The 19,813-nt window shown below is 58.2% G+C and overlaps 6 protein-coding genes across 6 annotated transcripts; 5 read left to right on the forward strand and 1 right to left on the reverse strand.

The window, feature by feature from the left end:
• Positions 1-49: 49 nt before the first annotated feature.
• On the reverse strand, positions 50-5,247 carry GGTG_02143 (hypothetical protein). The gene is made up of 4 exons (XM_009219914.1): positions 4,921-5,247; positions 4,573-4,836; positions 3,865-4,347; positions 50-3,773 (listed from the first exon to the last, which is right to left on the reverse strand). Exons 2-4 carry the CDS (start codon positions 4,782-4,784, stop codon positions 950-952), a joined length of 3,519 nt encoding a protein of 1,172 aa, XP_009218178.1. The 5' UTR covers positions 4,785-4,836; positions 4,921-5,247; the 3' UTR covers positions 50-949.
• An 880-nt stretch (positions 5,248-6,127) lies between these two features.
• Positions 6,128-6,496, forward strand: GGTG_02144 (hypothetical protein; the record flags this gene model as incomplete). The annotated part of the gene is made up of 1 exon (XM_009219915.1): positions 6,128-6,496. The coding sequence occupies one exon, from the start codon at positions 6,128-6,130 to the stop codon at positions 6,494-6,496; it is 369 nt and encodes a 122-aa protein (XP_009218179.1).
• Positions 6,497-7,430: 934 nt separating this feature from the next.
• GGTG_02145 (oligopeptide transporter 2) lies at positions 7,431-10,463 on the forward strand (the record flags this gene model as incomplete). Its single annotated transcript, XM_009219916.1, has 6 exons — positions 7,431-7,526; positions 7,593-7,645; positions 7,725-7,803; positions 7,907-7,988; positions 8,080-8,529; positions 8,605-10,463. 6 exons carry the CDS (start codon positions 7,431-7,433, stop codon positions 10,461-10,463), a joined length of 2,619 nt encoding a protein of 872 aa, XP_009218180.1.
• A 1,699-nt stretch (positions 10,464-12,162) lies between these two features.
• GGTG_02146 (NADP-dependent alcohol dehydrogenase 6) lies at positions 12,163-13,942 on the forward strand. The gene is made up of 2 exons (XM_009219917.1): positions 12,163-12,559; positions 12,659-13,942. Exons 1-2 carry the CDS (start codon positions 12,364-12,366, stop codon positions 13,573-13,575), a joined length of 1,113 nt encoding a protein of 370 aa, XP_009218181.1. The 5' UTR covers positions 12,163-12,363; the 3' UTR covers positions 13,576-13,942.
• A 233-nt stretch (positions 13,943-14,175) lies between these two features.
• Positions 14,176-15,945, forward strand: GGTG_02147 (hypothetical protein). The gene is made up of 2 exons (XM_009219918.1): positions 14,176-15,188; positions 15,313-15,945. Exons 1-2 carry the CDS (start codon positions 15,002-15,004, stop codon positions 15,762-15,764), a joined length of 639 nt encoding a protein of 212 aa, XP_009218182.1. The 5' UTR covers positions 14,176-15,001; the 3' UTR covers positions 15,765-15,945.
• Positions 15,946-16,781: 836 nt separating this feature from the next.
• GGTG_02148 (hypothetical protein) lies at positions 16,782-18,515 on the forward strand (the record flags this gene model as incomplete). Its single annotated transcript, XM_009219919.1, has 1 exon — positions 16,782-18,515. The coding sequence occupies one exon, from the start codon at positions 16,782-16,784 to the stop codon at positions 18,513-18,515; it is 1,734 nt and encodes a 577-aa protein (XP_009218183.1).
• Between the last annotated feature and the right edge of the window lie 1,298 nt (positions 18,516-19,813).

A 19,813-nucleotide genomic window follows, 5' to 3' on the forward strand; every position in this document is an offset into this window, starting at 1 on the left:
TTATTTATTTATTTATTTATTTATTTATTTATTTATTTATTTATTTATTTATTTATTTATTTATTTATTTATTTATTAACGCGCTTGTTTTAAAACTGCTTTCTAAATTACATTTGCTTTTTTATTGTGTGCACTAAATTCATTTACAAAAAGCGTAGTGGAGGTTTAGTGGATAATGGGGGTTTTGTGTCCCTCTCCTTAGGAAGGGGTCAAGAAGGTGGAACCCCCAGGTAGTTAATGGCTTCAGCATCGCGCCTTGGGCAACATCAACCTGCCCCCAAACTTGTTCATTTCGTAGTCCCCCGTCCCATTTCCATAAATTGTCGCAGCGCCCATTGCTTGCTGTTTACCTTGGTAGCTAAGTACCTAGATAGGACCGAGGCAAGTACCTGGCTGGCGCAACGTCCCGAACAAACACCATCCGTACAGTGCAAAACAGGGGGTATATGCGGGAGGCAGTCCCAGTGAGTGGCGTGCCCAGTGCCTACCACATGGCTCATCGGTCACGACTCCCTACTTTCCACCATTTCTCGCCTCTACCTGTGCCCTCTCAAGGGACACAGCAACCCAGCTGAGAAAATAACGCCGCAAGACAACGCTCGATGTGCACCTGCGATGCGATTCCAAGCTCCAGACCCGAAGACGATAAAGAAAATGACGCCAGATATCAAGGACCTGATTACTATGGGAACAATAGTTCCAGAAAAAAGAGGGGAAACGCCCATGCTTCCCTTGAGGCGCCTTTTCCTATCATCCATCCGTAGCCGCGAGTCCCGTCGCGACGTGACCATGTGTATATGCTGATAACCAAACGCCCAAATATGAACCAAAAGAGAAAAAGGATAACAAGGTATGTGGATGTCGTGTCTGTATGGAGGTGGTGGGGAGGGAAGGATGAATGTCCAGCTATATGACCGTGATGATGCGGACTCTGTATTCGGCTGTCCACTCAGGTGAGATCGATGATTTCTGGCGGCCCATGGAGAGCGCGAACATCCGGATAGACGCTACTAGTCGAGGACGCTCTGCTTGGTCCGCTCTTGCTCTTGCTCCGCCGGCCCAGCACGTGCTTGCCTTTGAGATCGTCGTCGCTGCCCGAGTCGTCATGGTCATCGACCTTCTCGCGCCTTTCCGGAACCGGCTTCCAGGACCCGTCTGCCGAAACACGGATGCTTCGCACGTCCAGCCGGCCGGCGGACTCGAGTTTCTGGCGCACCTCGAGCAAAAAGCCGTCCACCACCAGGCTGCATGGACGAGCGTCGCCCGAACAGCTCTTGATTGGGCACCGCCACTTGTCCACTAGAGTCGGTTCCGAAATTTGCCAGCGGCACGTCGCGTCACAGGTATCTGCCTTGTGCGAGATGCACTTGTAGGCGGGCTTGCGCTCGCGCGTCTCGAGCCAAAGCTTCAAGTCGAAGCACTCCAGGTGTGTGCAATTGGCGCCTCGGACGGGCGTCTCAAACAAAACGGCCGAAAACGGATCTGCGAGATCGATAGGTAGTTCCTCAGTCACAATCATGATGCCATCGTCGTCGTTGTCGTTGTTGCTGCTGCTGCTGGTTCGCTTCCGAATCACCTCCAATGTCTTCTCTCGAGGTGTAACTTGGTGGTTGCGGGTCTGGTTCCAAAGAGACGAATGGCTCTTTGTAACAATCGTCTCCACCGCCACCGCAAAGTACTCCAGGGGCGCCTGGTGCATTGCGAGCGCGATCTTGACTTGGTTCTTCCCGCAGCCGATATGCGATGTGAGCTCGGCAGGGAGATCCTTGCCATAGTGCGGCTTCCGCTTCGGCGTCAGACCCGTCCTGCCGTTGAGCACCATGAAGATGTGCGCCGGCCACGAAGTCTCGAGACTAGCCCATGCCGACTGGGACAGGTCTGCTGTGGCGCTGTCAATTTTGCAGCATCGCAGTCGCATGCGCAGCGTGCCGTCTTCATACTCGTGAACTGGGACTTGCGGGTCGCGCCCTTGCTGTGGGACGGGCTTGGAAAGTCGCGATATCGTCTCAATATCGACGTCGAAGTCAAGCTCAGTGATACCGTGACTGGAGCTGGCCACCACCACAGGGGCGACGGCGAATCCGTTGACGAACTGATAATGACGTTGTGGAGTCTCCCGTTTGCCGGTGAGAACCCGATTCGTCCTGACGGGGCTTCGCAAGTGCACCTGGTGCAGCGTCATGTTCATGGAGCTCTCGTGGTACTGATCGTGGGAGTGCTCGTGCCTTGGTATAAGCTCTCCCACAGGCGGGAGCAGAGGGGTTTCCCGATTAATTGGAGCCGAAGGGGGCCCTACAGGGGCAGGTGCCGCGTGGCGAGCTTGATAAGCTTGATAGACGCGACCATACGTGTCACCATTGCTGGGCACTATATTCGGCATGGCAGTCACCACCGTATGCGCGGAGGCACCCTGGAGCTGGCTGGGGAAAACAACATTGGATGCAGGTGGAAGCATATGGCCATTCGACGGGACCGTGGTAGTGGGAGATGCTGCCTGCGCCAGGGGCAGCGATTGGCGACGATATTCCTGTATCAGCTGTTGGTGATGTGGGTGTCGCGATGGTGTCGGCGCTTGCGTAGTGTATGGGCTGAAGATCGGTGGTGGAGCCTGGACAGCAAACCCTGGTGCTCGAGAAAACTGCTGGCCCACGGGGAAGTTTTGTGATGTCTGCGCCGAAGACTGCTGTTGCGTGGCGTTTGGATGCACGCCGCCATGGATGCCGGGGCTCATCGTTTGCGGCAGCATCAGTGGCGCCTGGGTCGCGTAACTGGTGCCAGTCATGCTCTCCATTCCTGTACCCATTACCGATGCCCGTGTGTTCTGCTGCCTGTGCGCCCCATCGGGATACGCTGCTGGTTGCGTGGGCTGCTGCTGCTGCTGCTGCTGCTGCTGCTGCTGATGTTGCTGGCGCTGCGTGCCGAATGGGTTCGGGGACTGAAGGACCTGGGGTAAGCTGGCGGCCGGTGAGGTCGACCAAGGGGCCCAAGATGTCGAGCTATCCTGGCTAGCAAAGGTCTGATTCGAGTTGTTCGCGGTGTTCACGATGTTCGCGGTGTTCGCGGTGTTCGCGGTGTTCGCGGCGATCGCGGTGTTCGCCGCCATCACGCAGGCTTGATACTGACCAACGAGTCTCTGACTCCTGCTTTCCAAGTACTGCCATGTTAAACCTTGGCTGTTCCCGACTTGAAAATCGGGTGTGCTCATGGCCCAGCGCTGATCCTGGGCGAACACGGCATCTATCGTCGCGCCCAACCCGGCATCATCTATGATGCCGAGGCTTCTCCTATTCGCTGTGAACAGGAGCTTCTGCATAACGATGGATCGGCACCCCAGAAAGCAAATCATTTCGCTGACCAACAGGGGACGCTTCTGGGAGAAGGCCACGTAGACGGTATTCTCCCACTGGTTGGCCATGCTCTCGACAAAACTGAGCCATGGCTTTGTGATGGCCGCTTCCAGCGGTCCAGGGACCGCAGTGAAATATCTGAGACTGTCGGCCGAGAGTGTCAGATTGTCCTTAAGAATCTTCTTCAGGATTTCGAAAGCCTTATCGACCGTGGACCATGGTATCCCGCGCTTCTCGGTGAGTGTCGCCAGTTCACCTTGCGACCAGGCGCAGTAAGTTTGGTGGATATGGAGGAAGGCCAAATCGCTTTTTTGATACGCGTCGGACACCAATATCATCCTCGAGCGAGCGAGGCCTTGGGGCATACTTTGTATTTTTGCCGCGAGGTACATTTTTAGGTCCTCGGAAAAGGGATTTGCGGTTGAACTACGAGTGGTTACTTATGCGTTAGCAGACAACAGACCGAGCGCGGACACACTTATCGGCCGCGTGGAGAAGGACGCGGATATTGACTAACCCGACACGCCGCTTCTTAGGCAGGTTACCGGTCTGCACCTGGGGAGATTGACCTGGCGTCCTCGGTGCCGGAGACATGGCTGATGGCGGAATGTTGGACGAGGCCCCATTCGACAACATAAATGGTTGAGGCGTCTGGGGGGACGCAACGTTGACAGAGACGGGAGACGTGTCGGGCGCGTTTGCGGCAGCTGGCGGAATCCAGAACCCCGAGGTCTCTGAGACGAGCACCGTCGCTGGCCCCGGTGGGCTGCCATGTCCGATGTTCAACGCCTGGTTGTCGAGAGCGGCCAAGCCAGCTGGAGCAGGTAGCCTGGTCTCGGTCACCGGTGTGCTATGGAGGGCATCCGGCGCCGAACCGGGGGTCAGCATGCTCTGTGGCGGCGCCTCGTCCGACAGTGGGTTCTGGTTGGCGCTGTCCTGTGGGATCGTGGCCGTGGGACTCGGTTCGTCGCTAGGTGCTGGGGACGGGAGAACATTGGGGCTGGATGCATGGTCAGCGGGATGTGGTGACCAGAGCCAGTCCTTCAAGAATTGCGCCGTGGTTGGGACCGCGAGAGTCCGTGGGCGTCAGACGCGGTCGCCAACGCGGTCTGGGTGTTTCAAAGGTGCGGGGAGTATGAACAAAGTCGCCGAGAGAGAGGCGGAGAGGGGCACGGAGAGAGGCAGAGGGGGGTGGAGAGGGGGGAAATGCAAGGCTCAAACTCACTGAATTGATTGTTGCTGTGCGAGGCTGTCGGAAGAAGGTGGCAGTGACCGGGGCAAATCTGGTGGTAGTGCTTGGTCAAACGTTCGTTTGGTGCGGAGATTCGAGGCGGCGGCAGGCGTGGTTGTTATCCATGACGGCCGGCGTCTACCCCCCAAGACCCCAAGATATTGGTTGGCGGCAGCAACATCGGCCGGCGGTGTCGGCCGCGGCATGTTAGAGCAAAAGTGCGCCGAGCGAATTTGGATCGGGAGCGTGAGGTCGAGACTGGACGGCCATGGAGCGCAAGCGGCGGTGGAGTCAGCGGCTTCCCGAATCTCAGGGCTGACGGTCTTGCGGGGCGGGGCGTACCATGGACACCCGTGCTCCTCTCTCGGGCTATAGCAAGGAATTCAGTTGTCGAACTTCGTTTCCGCGCGCGCTGTAACACCAGCTAGAGCTTCATGGACGAGCAATGGGCGTGGTGGTGTTGATGCGGTCAATCGACGACGATGGGTGGTCTCTTCATGTGCAAACAAGCTGAGCGATCAAGCAAAGGCAAGCCTTGACTGCAGCATCGATCGCTGCCCAAAACCGCTTCCAAATGGACGAGCGTAAGTGGTGGCGATGTGCGATTTCAATCTGGGTTGGGTTGGGCTAAAAGAGTGGAGTGATCACCTCGTCTATTTCTGGCAGGAGCGTGCTGGTGGCAGCCGCCCTTGGCCTGGGATCTGCAACCAATGACGGCAACAACACCATGGAATCTCCCCGTTGCTCCTGCGCTCCCGATTTGCCAGACGAAGCGAGTTATTGATTTCTGCAGGCGCAGGACAGCTCAGCGTGGCATCCAGATCCTGGCTCGCGGTTACAGCAGCACGTGAGCAGCCACAAACGAGCAATGGACGCGTTTCCATCTCCAGTTCAGCTCAATGCTCCGTTTGCACTTGGGTCTCGATTAGAAATACATCATAGTTTTACGCTCGGCCTCATTAGGTTCGTTTCCTCGGCGATTCAATTATTTTTATTCCAGATTGAATCTATCTACGTACCATATCCGTGCTCTGAGGGGTCTCCTTCGATGGGTTGTTCCCTTGAGCCAACACATCAGTCCCTTGAATTCCATTCCGATGCTTGTGTTTGTATTTATTGCATTTTGTACGCATTATTTCCCGCCTTCTTGACGTCACGGAAGCCAGTCTTTCGGCCGGTTACGGGAATCTGCTGGAATGCTGCTGTCCGCTTTGACAGAGCACTGACAGATCGCGCTCGCCGCAGACCAGAGGGCCCAAGAATTTGGCCCAGCCACACACCGTGAGGGGGCCCAGCCACCAGGATGAGCTTTCGTTGCACAAAAAAAAACCCCCCTGACATCAACAGGCCCCGCCATCGACTGGGCATGCCATATCTCTTGCGCCAATGCCATTCCAGGTCTGCGCGAGATCACATGTCGTCCCCACGCTCGCGAGGAGTCCAGGCCTGTCAAGACCATGTCCAGCGAGGTCAACAGAGGGGGTGGGAATAAAAAGCAGAAGAAAAGGGGGCCCAATGTGGTGCGAGCTCCGCGGAGTCCCACCCGAAGATGGAGATGGCGACGTGGGACAGACGATGGCAACCCCGTCAGCGCATGATCGCGCAAGATAGTTGCAATACGGAGGGCACCGAGTCGTTGGGTATGGCATGTGGTCGCATCGTCGCCGGCGCGGTGCAACGCGCAAGTCCAACTGCCAGTTTGGGCATAGCAGCGCTGCATGAGCTGAGCCCACGAGAGTGGATGTTCGCCAAGGGCTCGGCTGAGGATCGCCGAATGCTTATCCAAAGCTTGTTCGCGAGTCTCCCATGGCCCTTTGGTACTGAGCCGCGCAAAACCCCCGATCCTCGGCCTCGTGCGAGCGTGGTGAGCACCTGGCCCCGTCCCTACGAGGCTCGAGGCCTTGGCTTTATTGCTTGAGAAGTCTAATAATATTAACACCCCGCTCGCCCCATTGCTTGTCTCCCCCCTAGCCGTGGGGACCCACGTCGTCACCGAAACGGCTAAATAACCAAAAACTGCCTGGCCCATAATCTTCTCCAGGAGACGCGAACCCCCCTTTCGCCTGAGCGCGGCTGCCCCTCTTTGTACGTGATACTATTTGTCTCATCTTGAGCCACCATACTCCTATACGGAACACGCACATCCGGCATCCTCCGCATTCTCCGCATCCTACCTAGCCCTGCGCCGATAAGGGCTCTAGAGCATAGGACGGTCTTGGAGTCTGGGTGATGGCTGCTGCTAACTGCTCGCGCCTGGTCCGAGTCTCTGGATCTCTTCGCAAGGGCGGGAGCTGGGTGTTTGTTTCTAGTGCACTGTCAGCACTCTATCGTCGACCCGGGCGCACCCTGCAGCTCGTGGGGTAGCAGTCCATAAAGGAGACAGGGATGTCCCCATCACCTACCGTCTCAGCCGTCTATCTCTGCGGGGAGATGCGACTCGGACACCCTGGCCGAGTCCATGCCCACGACATGGCCAATTTCGACCCAGATAGGAAGGAGGCCGTGTTTCGGTGGCCAATCCACTATCTTGCTCCATGTCCAGCACCACGGTGCGTGGCTAATGGTCCTCGGTTCTGGTACGATGGTGTGTGCCGGGGATGGACAAGGAAGGAGCATCGAGATGGCAGGTAGGGGAAGTCTAGGGGCCATTTCCACCTGAAAGGTCACGGTGGCAACGAGTCGCCTTATCCCGCGAAGCTTATATATGTCCTCTGTGCACTCCCCTCTCGAAAATGCGTTCGCGTCTGTCCATCCCTTCCCTGTCTCGTCCGCACACCCGCCTCGCCTCGCCGCCCAGCAGAGGCACAGTCTGTAACTCACAGACGTACTGTCGTGGCTAGAGAGCAGTGACAATGTCGGCTCCGACCGAAGTCGAGAAGGCGACTCCCCCGGCTGGGGTTGCTCCCACCGGGGGAGTCCTCGGGGAGAAGAAGGGTCCAGCCTTTGAGGTAAGATGCAGGAACAAGAGCGGTCTCACCAACTTATGTGCTGTTGATATTAACAACAACCCACAGGCAACCTCCAACACGTCAATGGACGATGTGCCTGTCAACCAGCGCGTGGACGAGTGCGTAACAAACCCCTCCCCCGTGCGCGCTGTTGGCGCTAGGAGCTTGCCGCCCACTGACACTGTTCTTCGTACTCAGTGTCTTGAATGCGACGGAGGGTGACCTCGTTGAGGCCAAGGCAATTGCGGCACATATGTCTTTGGAGGAGGTTCATACCGTGAGTCAAGATCCCTCAGCCCATCCCCTGATCCCCTGCTCTGTGCCGTGTCATGTATCTTTGTATATCGTTATTGACCAATAGTCCCTCTGATACTCCATAGATCATGGCAGATGTCTTGAAGGTCCACAATGACGACCCCAACTTTCCTTTTACCGTCATCGAGCGTATTCGGGAGTTTATCTGTATGTCTCCTGTCCTCCTGCCATGCCCCGTCGGAGCCTGATAGCACAGATTTTCAGGCTAATGCGCATTAACTGACACGTCGTCTCGCAGCCAATGGGGATGTCTTCACGAACCCGGACAAGCACGAGGAGCTCATTACCGAGATGAAGCTCGAGGCGGCTCTCATCACCAACAACAGCCCGTACGCCGAGGTGCGAGCTGTTGTCGACAACCATGATGACCCGACTATCCCAGTCTCCACAGTCCGGGCCTGGGTCATTGGCCTTTTCTTCTCGATGCTGCTGGCGTTCATCAACCAGCTCTTCTCCATCAGACAGCCTACGATCACGGTCCTGGCCAACGTTGCCCAGCTGCTTTCCTACCCCGTGGGCAAACTGTGGGAGAAGACGGTGCCCGACTGGGGCGTCACACTCTTCGGGTCGAGGATCAGCCTGAACCCGGCGCCCTTCAACAAGAAGGAGCACATGTTGATCACCATCATGGCCAACGTCGCATACCAAACCCCGTACACCAACAACATCATCTGGAGTCAATATCTCCGTAGGTTCTCCCGGTCCCCTTGGCAGATGCGACGCACGCGCGTGATGGCCGGCTAACGTGCTTGCACCTCCACAGCCGCCTACTTCAACCAGTCGTACGCCGGGCAGTTCTCGTACCAAATCCTCATCGCGCTGTCCACCAACTTCATCGGCTACGGGCTGGCGGGTCTCACGCGGCGGTTCCTTGTCTACCCGTCCTTCTGCGTCTGGCCGGCTTCCCTCGTGACGATCGCGCTGAACACGGCCTTCCATGACACGGCCAACGCCAAGGTCGAGGGACCGTTCCGCACCTGGTGGAGGATGTCCCGGTACCGCTTCTTCCTGATGGCGTTTGGCGGCATGTTTGTCTACTTCTGGTTCCCGCAGTTCATCTTCCCTGCGCTCTCCGTCTTCAGCTGGATGTCGTGGATCGCGCCCACCAACACCAAGCTCAACTCTGTCGTCGGGTTCAACAACGGGCTGGGCATCAACCCGGTGTCGACCTTTGACTGGAATACGCTCCTGTTCGACAACACGGACCCGCTGATGGTCCCCTTCTTCTCGACGCTCAACAAGACGCTGGGCATGTTGGTGAGCGCCATGGTGATTCTGAGCGTGTGGTACACCAACACGTGGTACACGGCATCGCTGCCCATCAACTCGAACCGCGTCTTTGACAACACGGGCAAGCTGTTCAATGTGTCGCGGGCCATCGACAAGCGCGGCATCTTCGACGCTGCCAAGTACGAGGCGTACTCGATGGCCTTCCTCTCGGCCGGCAACATCTGCATCTACATCTTCTTCTTTGCCATCTACCCGGCCACGCTCGTGTACATTGGGCTGTACCACCGGTACGAGGTCAAGATGGGCTTCAAGAGCCTGTGGCGGTCGTTCCAGAAGAAGAAGGAGGGCGAGGAGGAGTCGACGGCCCAGTACCAGGACGTGCACAACCGGCTCATGAGCAAGTACAAGGAGGCACCCGAGTGGTGGTACCTCTGCGTGCTCGTGGCGTCCATCGCCTTCGGCATGGGCGGCATCGCGGGCTACGAGACCTTCACGAGCCCGGGCACCGTCTTTTACGGCCTCGCGCTCTGCCTCGTCTTCGTGGTGCCCGTGGGCATCGTCAAGGCCATGACGGGCATCGAGGTGACGCTCAACGTGATCGCCGAGTTCATCGGCGGCTCGTGGGTGGAAGGCAACGCGCTGGCCATGAACTTCTTCAAGTCGTACGGCTACGTGACGTGCGCGCACGCCGTCTGGTTCGCAAACGACCTCAAGCTGGCGCACTACGTCAAGATCCCGCCGCGCGTCACCTTTTGGGCGCAGATGATCGCGACGCTCGTGTCGACGTTTGTGTGCACGGGCGTGCTCAACTTCCAGATGAACCAGATCCCGGGTGTCTGCACGCCCGACGCGCCCAACCGCTTCACGTGCCCGGGCATCAACACCTTCTTCACCGCCTCGGTGCTCTGGGGCACCATCGGCCCCAAGAAGGTCTGGGGCATCACCGGCCAGTATTCGGGCGCCCTCATCGGCTTCCCACTCGGCTTTGTGGTGCCCATCATCTTCTGGCTCCTGCAGCGCCGGTTCCGCAAGTCGCGGTGGCTGCGCCAGGTGCACCCCGTGGCCATGCTATACGGCGCCCTCAGCATGGCGCCGTACAACCTCAGCTACCAGCTCCCCGCGGTGCCCATCGCCTGGGTGTCGTGGATCTGGATCAAGAACCGGCACCTGGCCTTTTGGTCAAAGTACAACTTCATCCTCTCGGCCGCCTTCTCGTCGGGCGTGGCCATCGCCGCCATCGTCATCTTCTTCGCGCTGCAGTGGAGCGATGTCGAGATGCCGGCCTGGTGGGGCACCGACGTCGTCTCGCAGGGCTGCGAGGGCAAGGCGTGCGTGCTGCTGCCCATCCCCAAGGGCGGGACGTTTGGGCCCCCGGCCGGCTCGTGGCATTAGATGGGATGTGGGGTGGTGGTGATGATGACGATGAATGTCGTCGGGGTTTTCGTTTGTCCTGTCTGGGGATCGTGTCGGTTGTACGTTGGGGGCCTGTGATTGCCAACCGGGGCTAGCTACGGCAGGATTTATGATGCAGGCCTTCGGAGTGGGATGATTACTGTCTCGTCACTCTTTAATATCACTGGATTATGTACATGAAGTGCGAGATAATCGATTACTCGTCGTCTGCTTACCGACGCACCCGAGTGATCAGTGATGTTTCACCGCGCTGTCAGTGATCAGTGCTCTTTCACCCTGTTGTGCAGCAGTCATCAAGTGGAGGGCGCCCAGCAGTGAGTTTCGGCAGGACGGGTCCGCCCGATGCCGAGCCTGACTCGGGTATCTCTAGCCAGGGTAGGCCCCAATTGTCTGTACGGTATGTATGCTGCCGTCGTGGCCGAGCAATGCCGAGGTTGCATTTTCTTGAGGGGGCCAGGCAAGAAGCAGATGAAAGGCCAGGCGCATTCATTGGTAGCACCTGGCTGCGGTCTCTTATCACCAAACTTTGATGTGACCATATGGCCCCGGTGATTCCAGTCCGCGCCCTGAACCCACAGCGAGAAACGATGCGACACGTTTTCCCGGTACGCGGCGTCCGGAAAACGCGGCTCTGCTGTGACGAGTTAGTTTGGGGAAAAAAAAAAAGGAAAACGTGGTGTGATCGGGGTTAAGGCTGTCGGCATCCAAAATGGACGCAATATGCGTCCATTTTCTTGGCCTTGAGGGGAGCCTGGGATTCCCCATTGGTTGGTGAGATTACGTAGGGCGAGGCACCCAGGGGACAAGGCTGGCCCGGAGGTCCAGCTCGTGCGTACTTGGGTCTGAACGCTGGAAATCGGCTTTCGGCTTCAAGTGTTATTTTCTAATCACAAAGTTTTTTTCTCCTCCTCTGGCCCCGCCACAGCCCGCTCCTTGCCTCGGCAGCAAAGACCCAGACCCCCGTTTTTTCTTTGACCCTTGTCCCGAAAAGGAAAGGTGAAGAATGCAGTCGGGCGGCGGGGGAAAACGTGGTCACGGTCTGAGGTTGGCTAGCTGGCCGGCCGGATGCAGCAGGTCGGAGTCGATAAGCGAGCGGTCTGCCAGCCTCAGCTGACAGTTATAGGATGGCTCAAAGGTCGCAGTGCAGACGGGGGCTACCCGTTTCGGGCACACCGTCGAGCAGACGACAACAGGTAGGCGTTCAACACCAAAAAAAGCCTTTGCTGTTGCCGCCTCCATCTGCCGCCATGTCATGGGCTCGCATGAGCTTGCGGCCTCTCTCTGCCGCGCCCACTCGCAGTGGCCGGCATGTCCCCGGCGATTACCCAAGCCCTCACAGGCTCTCTCATACAGTAACTTCCGAGGGAGAGGGAAGCTCCGAGTGGGAACCCGGACTTAGGTGTTGATTGCAAACAACTGGTGGACCGGCCGCCCTGGCTTGAAGTCCCTACCCCTCCGGGAGGGGGGCCCGCTAGCGGACATGGAACCCGCTGACAGAATGGACTGGAGTTTTCCGGGCCGCGGTGCCACCGACCGTGGCTCTGCCGTGGCCAACACTTGTACGCCATGGCTAGCTAGAGGGGCTCTGGCGGGCCCAGGTTGTTTCCTCCTCTTGTGTTCGTTGGTACGTCGTGACAGCGATGGAGCCGCGCATCTGCATGGTTCCCTGGAGATGGACCGCCGTGGTATAAATGGAGCACTCGCGTCTCCCTCTTGTGTCGTCTGTCGCTGCTGCTGCTATTTCGCTTCAATCTGTTTCGATCTTGAGACGGCCATTCCTCAACATCTCTACCCTGCAGCCGATATCTTCCCCACACGCCTGCTCTGATCTTCAAGCCGCCAACCCACCCATACCCAGTAAGTAGACGTCTGAACCAAAATGGCCGCTCCCAAGGACTACACCTTCGAGGGGTGGCTCGGTAAGGGCCCCGAGGCGGCCAAGGGCAAGATGGAATGGGGTCAGTTCGAGCCCAAGAAGTGGACCGAGGACGACGTCGACATCCGGATCACGCACTGCGGCGTGTGCGGCTCCGACGCGCACGTCCTGGGCTCTGCGTGGTTCCCCACCAAGTACCGTACGTGACGAAAGCCATTGCCCATGTCCCGTTTTCCCCCGCAGACCCGCAGGCCCAAGGAGACCGGACAGACTTTGCTAACTGCGACCGCAAAAACAGCCTGCTGCGTCGGCCATGAGATCGTCGGGCGCGCCGTGCGCGTGGGCGACAAGGTCAAGGACATCAAGGTGGGCGACCGCGTCGGGGTCGGGGCGCAGGCGCGCAGCTGCATGCGCGACGACTGCCCCGAGTGCTCGAGCGGCAAGTACGTGTTTTGCTCGACGCCCGGGCAGATGGTCAACACGTACGGGAGCACGTACCCGGACGGCGAGGGCAAGTCGTACGGCGGCTACGCCGACTACAACCGCACGAACGGCAACTTCGTCATCAAGATACCCGACGGCCTCGCGTCCGAGCACGCGGCGCCCATGCTGTGCGGGGGCGTCGCCGTCTGGACGCCCCTGCGCGACAACGGGTGCGGGCCTGGCAAGTCGGTCGGCGTCGTCGGCATCGGCGGCATCGGCCACTTCGCCGTCATGTTCGCCAAGAAGCTGGGCGCCGACAAGGTGGTGGGCATCTCGCGGCGCCGGAGCAAGCGCGACGAGGTGCTGGCCATGGGCGCCGACGCCTACATCGCGACGGCCGAGGACGAGGGCTGGGCAAAGCACAACCGGCGCACGCTCGACCTCGTCATCTGCACCGTCTCGACCGGCGGCATGCCGCTCAACGACTACCTGGGCCTGCTAAAGCCTGGCGGCACCCTCATCAACGTCGGCGTCCCCGAGGGCGGCGTCCTGCCGGCCGTCAGCGCCTTCATCCTCATCACCAACAATATCAAGATAGGCGGCAGCCTCATCGGCACCCCGGCCCGGATCAAGGAGATGCTTGAGTTCGCTGTCAAGCACAACATCAAGCCCATGGTCCAGACCAGGCCCCTGGCCGACGCGAACCAGGTCATTGTCGACTTGGAGGAGGGCAAGGCCAGGTACCGCTACGTGCTCGTCAACGAGAAGCACGTGCGGGAGAGCAACCTGTAACTTGCCCAACTGAATAAAGCTTTGTATTTTTGTATCGGGACACTGTTCGCTGCCATCTCCCTCTCCCTTTGTATTTGTTTTCCTCCGTCGTCCCTCGGACCTCGTGTGTGGGTAGGCTATATCGCTTGACGGCCTGGGTGTATGTCAGTCATAACGGATATTTTGGATGCTGAAAAAAAAGGCAGGATACCGAGAATAGGAAATAGACCAGAGCCTTGGCAAGCGTTCTCACAAAATCGCGACAGGCAAAAACGTTGGTGATGGTGGAACAAGACTGGTCAAGGGTGAGGTTTTGTGACAAAAAAAGGGGACAAGACAAGGATCGACACAAAGTCTAAATGACGCTGCCAAGCCCGTCAAATCTTTTTTTTAAAAAAAATTAAAAAAAAAAAAGGTACATCAATCCCGTTTCCACGGGCTGCCAGCAGCCGCGCCTGCGACCCCCGGTTAAAACTCCCGATTGGCCCGGTGCTCGGCTTCGCCGATCCCAAACGAGCGCGCGCCTGCCAAGATGGCTGAGAGCGCTCCGCGCCAGCGACCAAGCGACTATGTCATGTACACAGTACCCCCATCTTTCAAGGGCTAACACCAAGGGTTTGGCGTACCTAGCTAGGTAAGGCGTCAAATGTGATGTGATGCAATGCCGGGAAGCTCACGGGGCGAGCATTTAACCAACATGGGATGATGGGACGATATGGGGGCTCAACTTGACTCAAAGAAGCTTGTGTGGCACCTCCACCTTTAAAAATCCCTATCCCCTCTTGACTTTTTGCCGCTCAGTTCTTGCCGTCGGGACAGGGCCTGGCAAACAAGGACCCCCAGGTGGGGGGTGGACACGACAGGCGGCGGCTCCTGTGCGATCCGGCGATCCGACGACGCTCAAACGCGAGCCTGCATCGAAATGGGGCGTAAACCCACGAAAGCCCGCCCTTCCGGTCGTTGCGTTTTGTCCCGCGCGCGGACCGCTCGCAGGCGCTTGGTCCCGATCCCAAAACGACCCTCAAAGCCCAAGATTGGGGGAGCCGCGCCCCCACCACCATCCCATCTCGAGCTGCTGCTAGGGGCCGCCCTCGCATACCCGCGCAGGGGAGGCTCCGCTCTTGTTTCTCAGTCCACCCCCGGCTCTTGGGGGTGCTTGACAGGTGCACCGAGACTCGTGATTTTCATAAATGTGAGCTTTGTCCCGTCTTGAGCTCTAGGATCCGATCCTTTGCTCGTCTCTTCTTACGCAGGCAAGCCCGTTTCTTCACTTCACTTCTTCGACACCTGCCTATTCCCCGTAGCAGGTTTCCTTTTTTTCCCAAACATCAGTGCCGGTCACTCTTTTTATCGCCTCTTCTTTCTCTTCTTCAGCCGGACCTTTGTCGCCCAACCCTTTGTTTCTTCTTTCCGTCCTCGTGACACCGACACATACACAACCGCCAAGATGTGGACTAAGCTTGCTGTCTTCTCCTTCCTGGCCGCGCAGGTTTCCGCGCACGGAAACTTGACCTCGCCCGCCGCAAGGCTCCCCGGGCCGGCCATGGCCAGGGCCTGCGGTCAGGCCGCCGTCAGCACCGTCCTCGCCGACGGCACCACCCCGATCGAGAACCTGGGAACCGTGCCTGCGACTTGTATGTTGCCTTTCCTTTTTCCCCCCACGCTCGGCCAAGAGATAATCTACCGCCAAGCCCTCCAACCACACACACCCTGCCAAGCCGGGCCAGCTAACCGAGACATATTCCTCCCCCAAAACAGGCAACCCATTCCTCTGCCGCGGCGCGCAGTTCGACGACAACAAGGCGCGCGTGCAGACCTTCGCGCCGGGTCAGGTCATCAAGATGACGGCCATCCTGCCCATTCCGCACGAAGGGCCTTGCAACGTCTCGGTCGTCGAGACGGCCACCAACAGGGTCCTGGGCCAGCCCCTCATCGTCTTCGACACGTACGCCGACGAGAGCCTGGCGGTGCTGCCCGCCAACAACACGGCCTTTGACGTCACCTTCCCCGCCGACCTGCCCGCCGGCAAGTGCGCCGTTGCCGGCCAGTGCGTCCTGCAGTGGTTCTGGTTCGGCACCGGCGCCAAGCAGACGTACGAGAGCTGCGTCGACTTTGTCGTCGGCGCCGCCGGTGCCGGTGCCGGCGCCCCGGCCGCTGCCCCGGCCGGGGCTGGCAGGCTTAGGGCCAAGGCCCGCGGCTGGGCCTGGTAGATATGTGGGATTTAATGTTGTTAGTCTGGATATGAAGATAAAGCATCGAAATACAAATGGGCATGGCGTTCATGGGAGGCTGTTTTTTTAACGCTGATTATGGGACATAGCATGCAAGAGCAGTTACCAAGTGTAATTCCAACAGATAGAACATTAACATGTCTGTTGTGGACTTTATGCGCAACCGTCGCTGCAATGTTGCTCGAAATAGGGGAGCCTCCACCATGATGATCGACATGCTATATTTCCAGCCCTGCCAACTGCACATCCTGCCCGCACCATTTCGAGCTAGAACGCAAACTGATACAGAATTTGTTATTAGCAAATAAGATTACAATATCGTGCCAACTTGGGTTGAGTACATGATGGACGCGAAGCCTGGGTTGCATGCAACCTCGGCGATATATACTCCCTAGAGACAGGCGAACAACCCCCTTCCCATGCCAAAAGTTACGCTCTCCCTACAAGTAAAACTACTGGGTATACTAGGGTTCTAATTAGGTTTTGTTACTCTTTATCAGCAAATAGTGTGTTCATGGGTCTTCCGGCTTCTTGCATGTCAGTTTCAGCTTCCTGGCTTTTGATATGCGGCCCTGGCAGCATATGAAGTCTCCTGCTAGGTGCCGTCTGCCTGTTGTGGAGCTCCTAGCAAGGGATCTGGTAGCTTTCAGAGCTAAATCCCCCTCGTGGGGTTCCTCCAAGCGGGCAGTCTAGGGCAAGACTAAGCCTAGCGAGCCCCGGAGAAGCGCCTGATCGGTACTCTTCTTTGCAAGGCGGCGATGTTCTCCATGCCGTCAGAAGCAGCCGCCGCAAGACTATATATTCCTACTGGTGTCCCCGCTGTTACTTGCCACTCCATCTTCCTTCATCACCAACCCTTACCACAGCGGTCCCAGGCTATCTACCCAGCAGTCCGAGGACCAACTACACACAAGCAGCATCGATCAGCAGCAACATCCCCTCCACCACTCACCCGCCTCGCCCGCAACCGCCATCTGCGCGGGCTCGGGGGCAGCCATGCCTGACAAGGAGCGGTTGGTCAAGAAGCTGGTCGGCAGGCGAGCGCGTCTCAAAAAGGCTCTCGAAGACGCCGACCAGAGGAAGCAGGGAGGGGCTGCCACGGGCGCCATCGCCGCCGCCCCGGATGCGGCCCGGCAGCCGACGACGCCGGCGAACAGGAAGCGGCGCCACTCGCCCAGCCCGGACGGCCGCGGCCACGATGACACCGAGGGCGGCGCGACGGCGGACGGGAAAGCCAAGAGTCAGCGCAAGAACGACGGCGGCAGGGCAGCCCGCGCCGCCGGCCGCACCATCTACCACAGCACCACCATCCCGCCCCCGCCCGAGTTCGAGACCCCAACGTGGGGCCTCAAGCCAGACCCCGCCGGCCTCTTGGTCGAGGTGTGCCTGCGCTTCCGCAGGCCCGGCCCGGGCGACGGGGACGGCGGCGGGGACGGGGCGGCGGCGGCGGCGGCGCTCGAGTGCTTCAGCGTCCGCCTCGTGCCCAACAGCACCGGCGACGACGAGCGGCGGCGGCCGTGGAAGCGGAATCGGGACTGGTGCAGCACCGGCGAGGAGTGGTCCGAGGCCAACCACGGCTGCGAGGCCCTCGACAACTTCCTCATATACTCGGTCAGCAAGAGGCTGCACGCCGCGGCGTGGAAAAAGGGGCGGCTGTCGCACAGGGGCTTTTCCGAGACCAAGGCCGCCGACCTGGTCGTGCGCGTCGTGCGCTCCGACCCGGGCAGGGCGTGCGCCGTGTGCGACAAGAGCTTCGGCGGCGGCGTCAAGCTCTGGCGCCCGACCCCCTGCTCGGCCCCGTGCAAGGTCCGGATGAGGGAGGAGATCCCGCTCGCGGTGCGCGTCTCGCCGCTGCTGGTGGACTACCGCGTCCTCGACTTCCTGCTGGGCTGCGTCTACTCCTGCTGCTGTAGCCCTCCCGAGTCGGTGGCAAGACCTTCCACGCTGAGCTGGGCTGGAGTGAACCGGGCCGTCAAATATTTCCCCGCCATGGACGACTCCTCAATACCCAGGAGCGTCGTCAACTTTAGCACTGCCCGAGCCCGCCAAGAACGCGAGGCATTGCTTTCCTGGCTCGCAACCGAATTCCAAGGATGTCTGGTGTCGGCGTCATCCGCCGCAACCGTAAAGTACATCACCGAGGATGCGGGGATTGAGCCCGCCACCCAATTCATCCTCCTAAACTCGACCCTCGAGCGGGAGGCTGCATTCCAGAAGAGGCAGACCTCGGGTCTGTCAGTCTTCCACGCCACTCCGGCCTACAATATCTTCCCCCTAGTTGTGGATGGCCTTCGGCGGAGGCCAGGTGGGGCATCAGGAATCTCCTTCGCGGGCTCTTTCGAGACATCATCCCTTTACTACCAGAAGGGCTACCCATTCCGGCCGTGGCCCAGGAGCATCTTCGCAGGCTCCAAGGGCCAACCCGAATTGGTGTTCGGCGCAGAGGTCAGGGGTGTTATAGCAGGGTTCGGACTTGACATTAACAACGCCTGGTCCAACAGACCACACGCAGAGGACAGCACCCTTGACCAATCGCAGATCGCGCTTCGCTATGTGTTTCTCAGTAACCGGCTCCACCCTAGCAAGGCCGGAGAGTTTCTTCCCGGCAGCCAGACACGCGAGGTAATGGAAGATACCTTCCATTCTATCAAGACTGACGAGATTGCACATCTTGAAGACTCGTCGGACCCTCAACCCCATCGTGAGAGATGGATCCACGGAACAAATTAGGGGTTTTTCGTCAATATGTCGACAATTCCGAAGTTTGGTTTTCCGTTCTTTGTGTCTGAAATGGAAGGCCTTCTGGCCTGCGGGAAGCTCTGGCTAGGGAGGAGCGCTTGACAACCCGACTGAGAGGGATCGGGCGGTGTACAGAGGAATCTTCCACCACCATGGCATCACCATGGCAGCATACCTTTTAAGGAAGGCACACCATTCATTTGTGTTATTAGTCAACAGATTGCTCTGGTTTGCTGTTTTGCGGAACAATGGAGGACGAAAAACGGGCACAGGACAAGAGTGTCAGGAACTCTAGGCGGGAACACGTAGCTAGCGCCATATCAACGAAGCTTTCTCAGCAGGCCCAAGATTGTGAGCCTTGGTCTTCTCGGACACTAGTCCCAGATTTCCGATCTTAGGGGTATATTTCGGCTAGAAATACCCTCCGTAACGCCAGACTTGGGAAACTGTAGAAAAGATAGGAGAGGAAAAGGGGATACCTGGCCCAGAGTGAGCTGCCACGCGGGCCAATGTAGTCTTCTCGTTATGGAGGCGCGACATTCTTTCTGGGAGCACTAATAAGAGCGGTGGATCCGTTGTCTCTCGCCGCGCAACTTCTGTGTCACAAGTTGATGCCACACGGATGGCAATGTGGTGAATACTCCAACGTGGTCGCGGGCATTGGCCGGATGGAGAGAACCCGGGGTGGGAATCTCCTGGCACGAGCTATTCACAAGACTGAATATGCCTTGTCGGTGTGCTGGAGCCTACCGTTGCTGCAGGACATGCAGGCCACCAGAAACTGCTGGGCTGTGAGGTTAGCAGCCACCTAGAGAAGAGCAAGTTGCAGAGGGTACGGGAAGACGAAAGAAAACAAACACCAAGATAAGCAAAGAAAGGAGGCAAAGGGTAACAAGAGAATGATTCAGGGTATCGTAGAAGTACAAGGAAACCAAAACAGAGGCAGCGGGCTGAAACGCACACCTCTGTAGAGAAAAGAAGAGAAAAGAAAAGCCATCTCTTGCGCCGTAAAATGCAGCCAAGCAATGTATCCAACCCAGCGCCAGTTTTTGTTCCCAAGCCATCTAATAAGTAAATACACCAGATATAAAGTCCCAAAACGCCGTATCTAGCTATGCAAAAGGGAACAAGAGAAAATGGACAAGTGGAGAAATAAATAAGGGGTGAAAAAGAGAATGAGAGAAGAGACGCAAGGGAAAAAAAACGTCAACTCATCGTGTTCAGATAAAAGCCGAAGCGGCCAGGAACAGCGCCGTGGCGAGCGCGACGCCCACGGCGCAGCCGGCACC

The sequence above is a fragment of the Gaeumannomyces tritici genome (assembly GCF_000145635.1).
Source record: "Gaeumannomyces tritici R3-111a-1 unplaced genomic scaffold supercont2.1, whole genome shotgun sequence".
Taxonomy (NCBI): Eukaryota; Fungi; Ascomycota; class Sordariomycetes; order Magnaporthales; family Magnaporthaceae; genus Gaeumannomyces; species Gaeumannomyces tritici.

Excerpts from the sequence above, each read along its gene's own strand:
- GGTG_02143 (XM_009219914.1), bottom strand. The coding sequence starts at position 4,784 with ATGCCGCGGCCGACACCGCCGGCCGATGTTGCTGCCGCCAACCAATAT. Across the intron at positions 4,348-4,572 it reads GCACAGCAACAATCAATTCA|CCCCAATGTTCTCCCGTCCC; the intron begins GTGAGTTTGAGC and ends CCATGCATCCAG. Across the intron at positions 3,774-3,864 it reads CCTAAGAAGCGGCGTGTCGG|TTCAACCGCAAATCCCTTTT; the intron begins GTTAGTCAATAT and ends AACCACTCGTAG.
- GGTG_02146 (XM_009219917.1), top strand. The coding sequence starts at position 12,364 with ATGGCCGCTCCCAAGGACTACACCTTCGAGGGGTGGCTCGGTAAGGGC. Across the intron at positions 12,560-12,658 it reads GTGGTTCCCCACCAAGTACC|CCTGCTGCGTCGGCCATGAG; the intron begins GTACGTGACGAA and ends CCGCAAAAACAG.
- GGTG_02147 (XM_009219918.1), top strand. The coding sequence starts at position 15,002 with ATGTGGACTAAGCTTGCTGTCTTCTCCTTCCTGGCCGCGCAGGTTTCC. Across the intron at positions 15,189-15,312 it reads GGGAACCGTGCCTGCGACTT|GCAACCCATTCCTCTGCCGC; the intron begins GTATGTTGCCTT and ends CCCCCAAAACAG.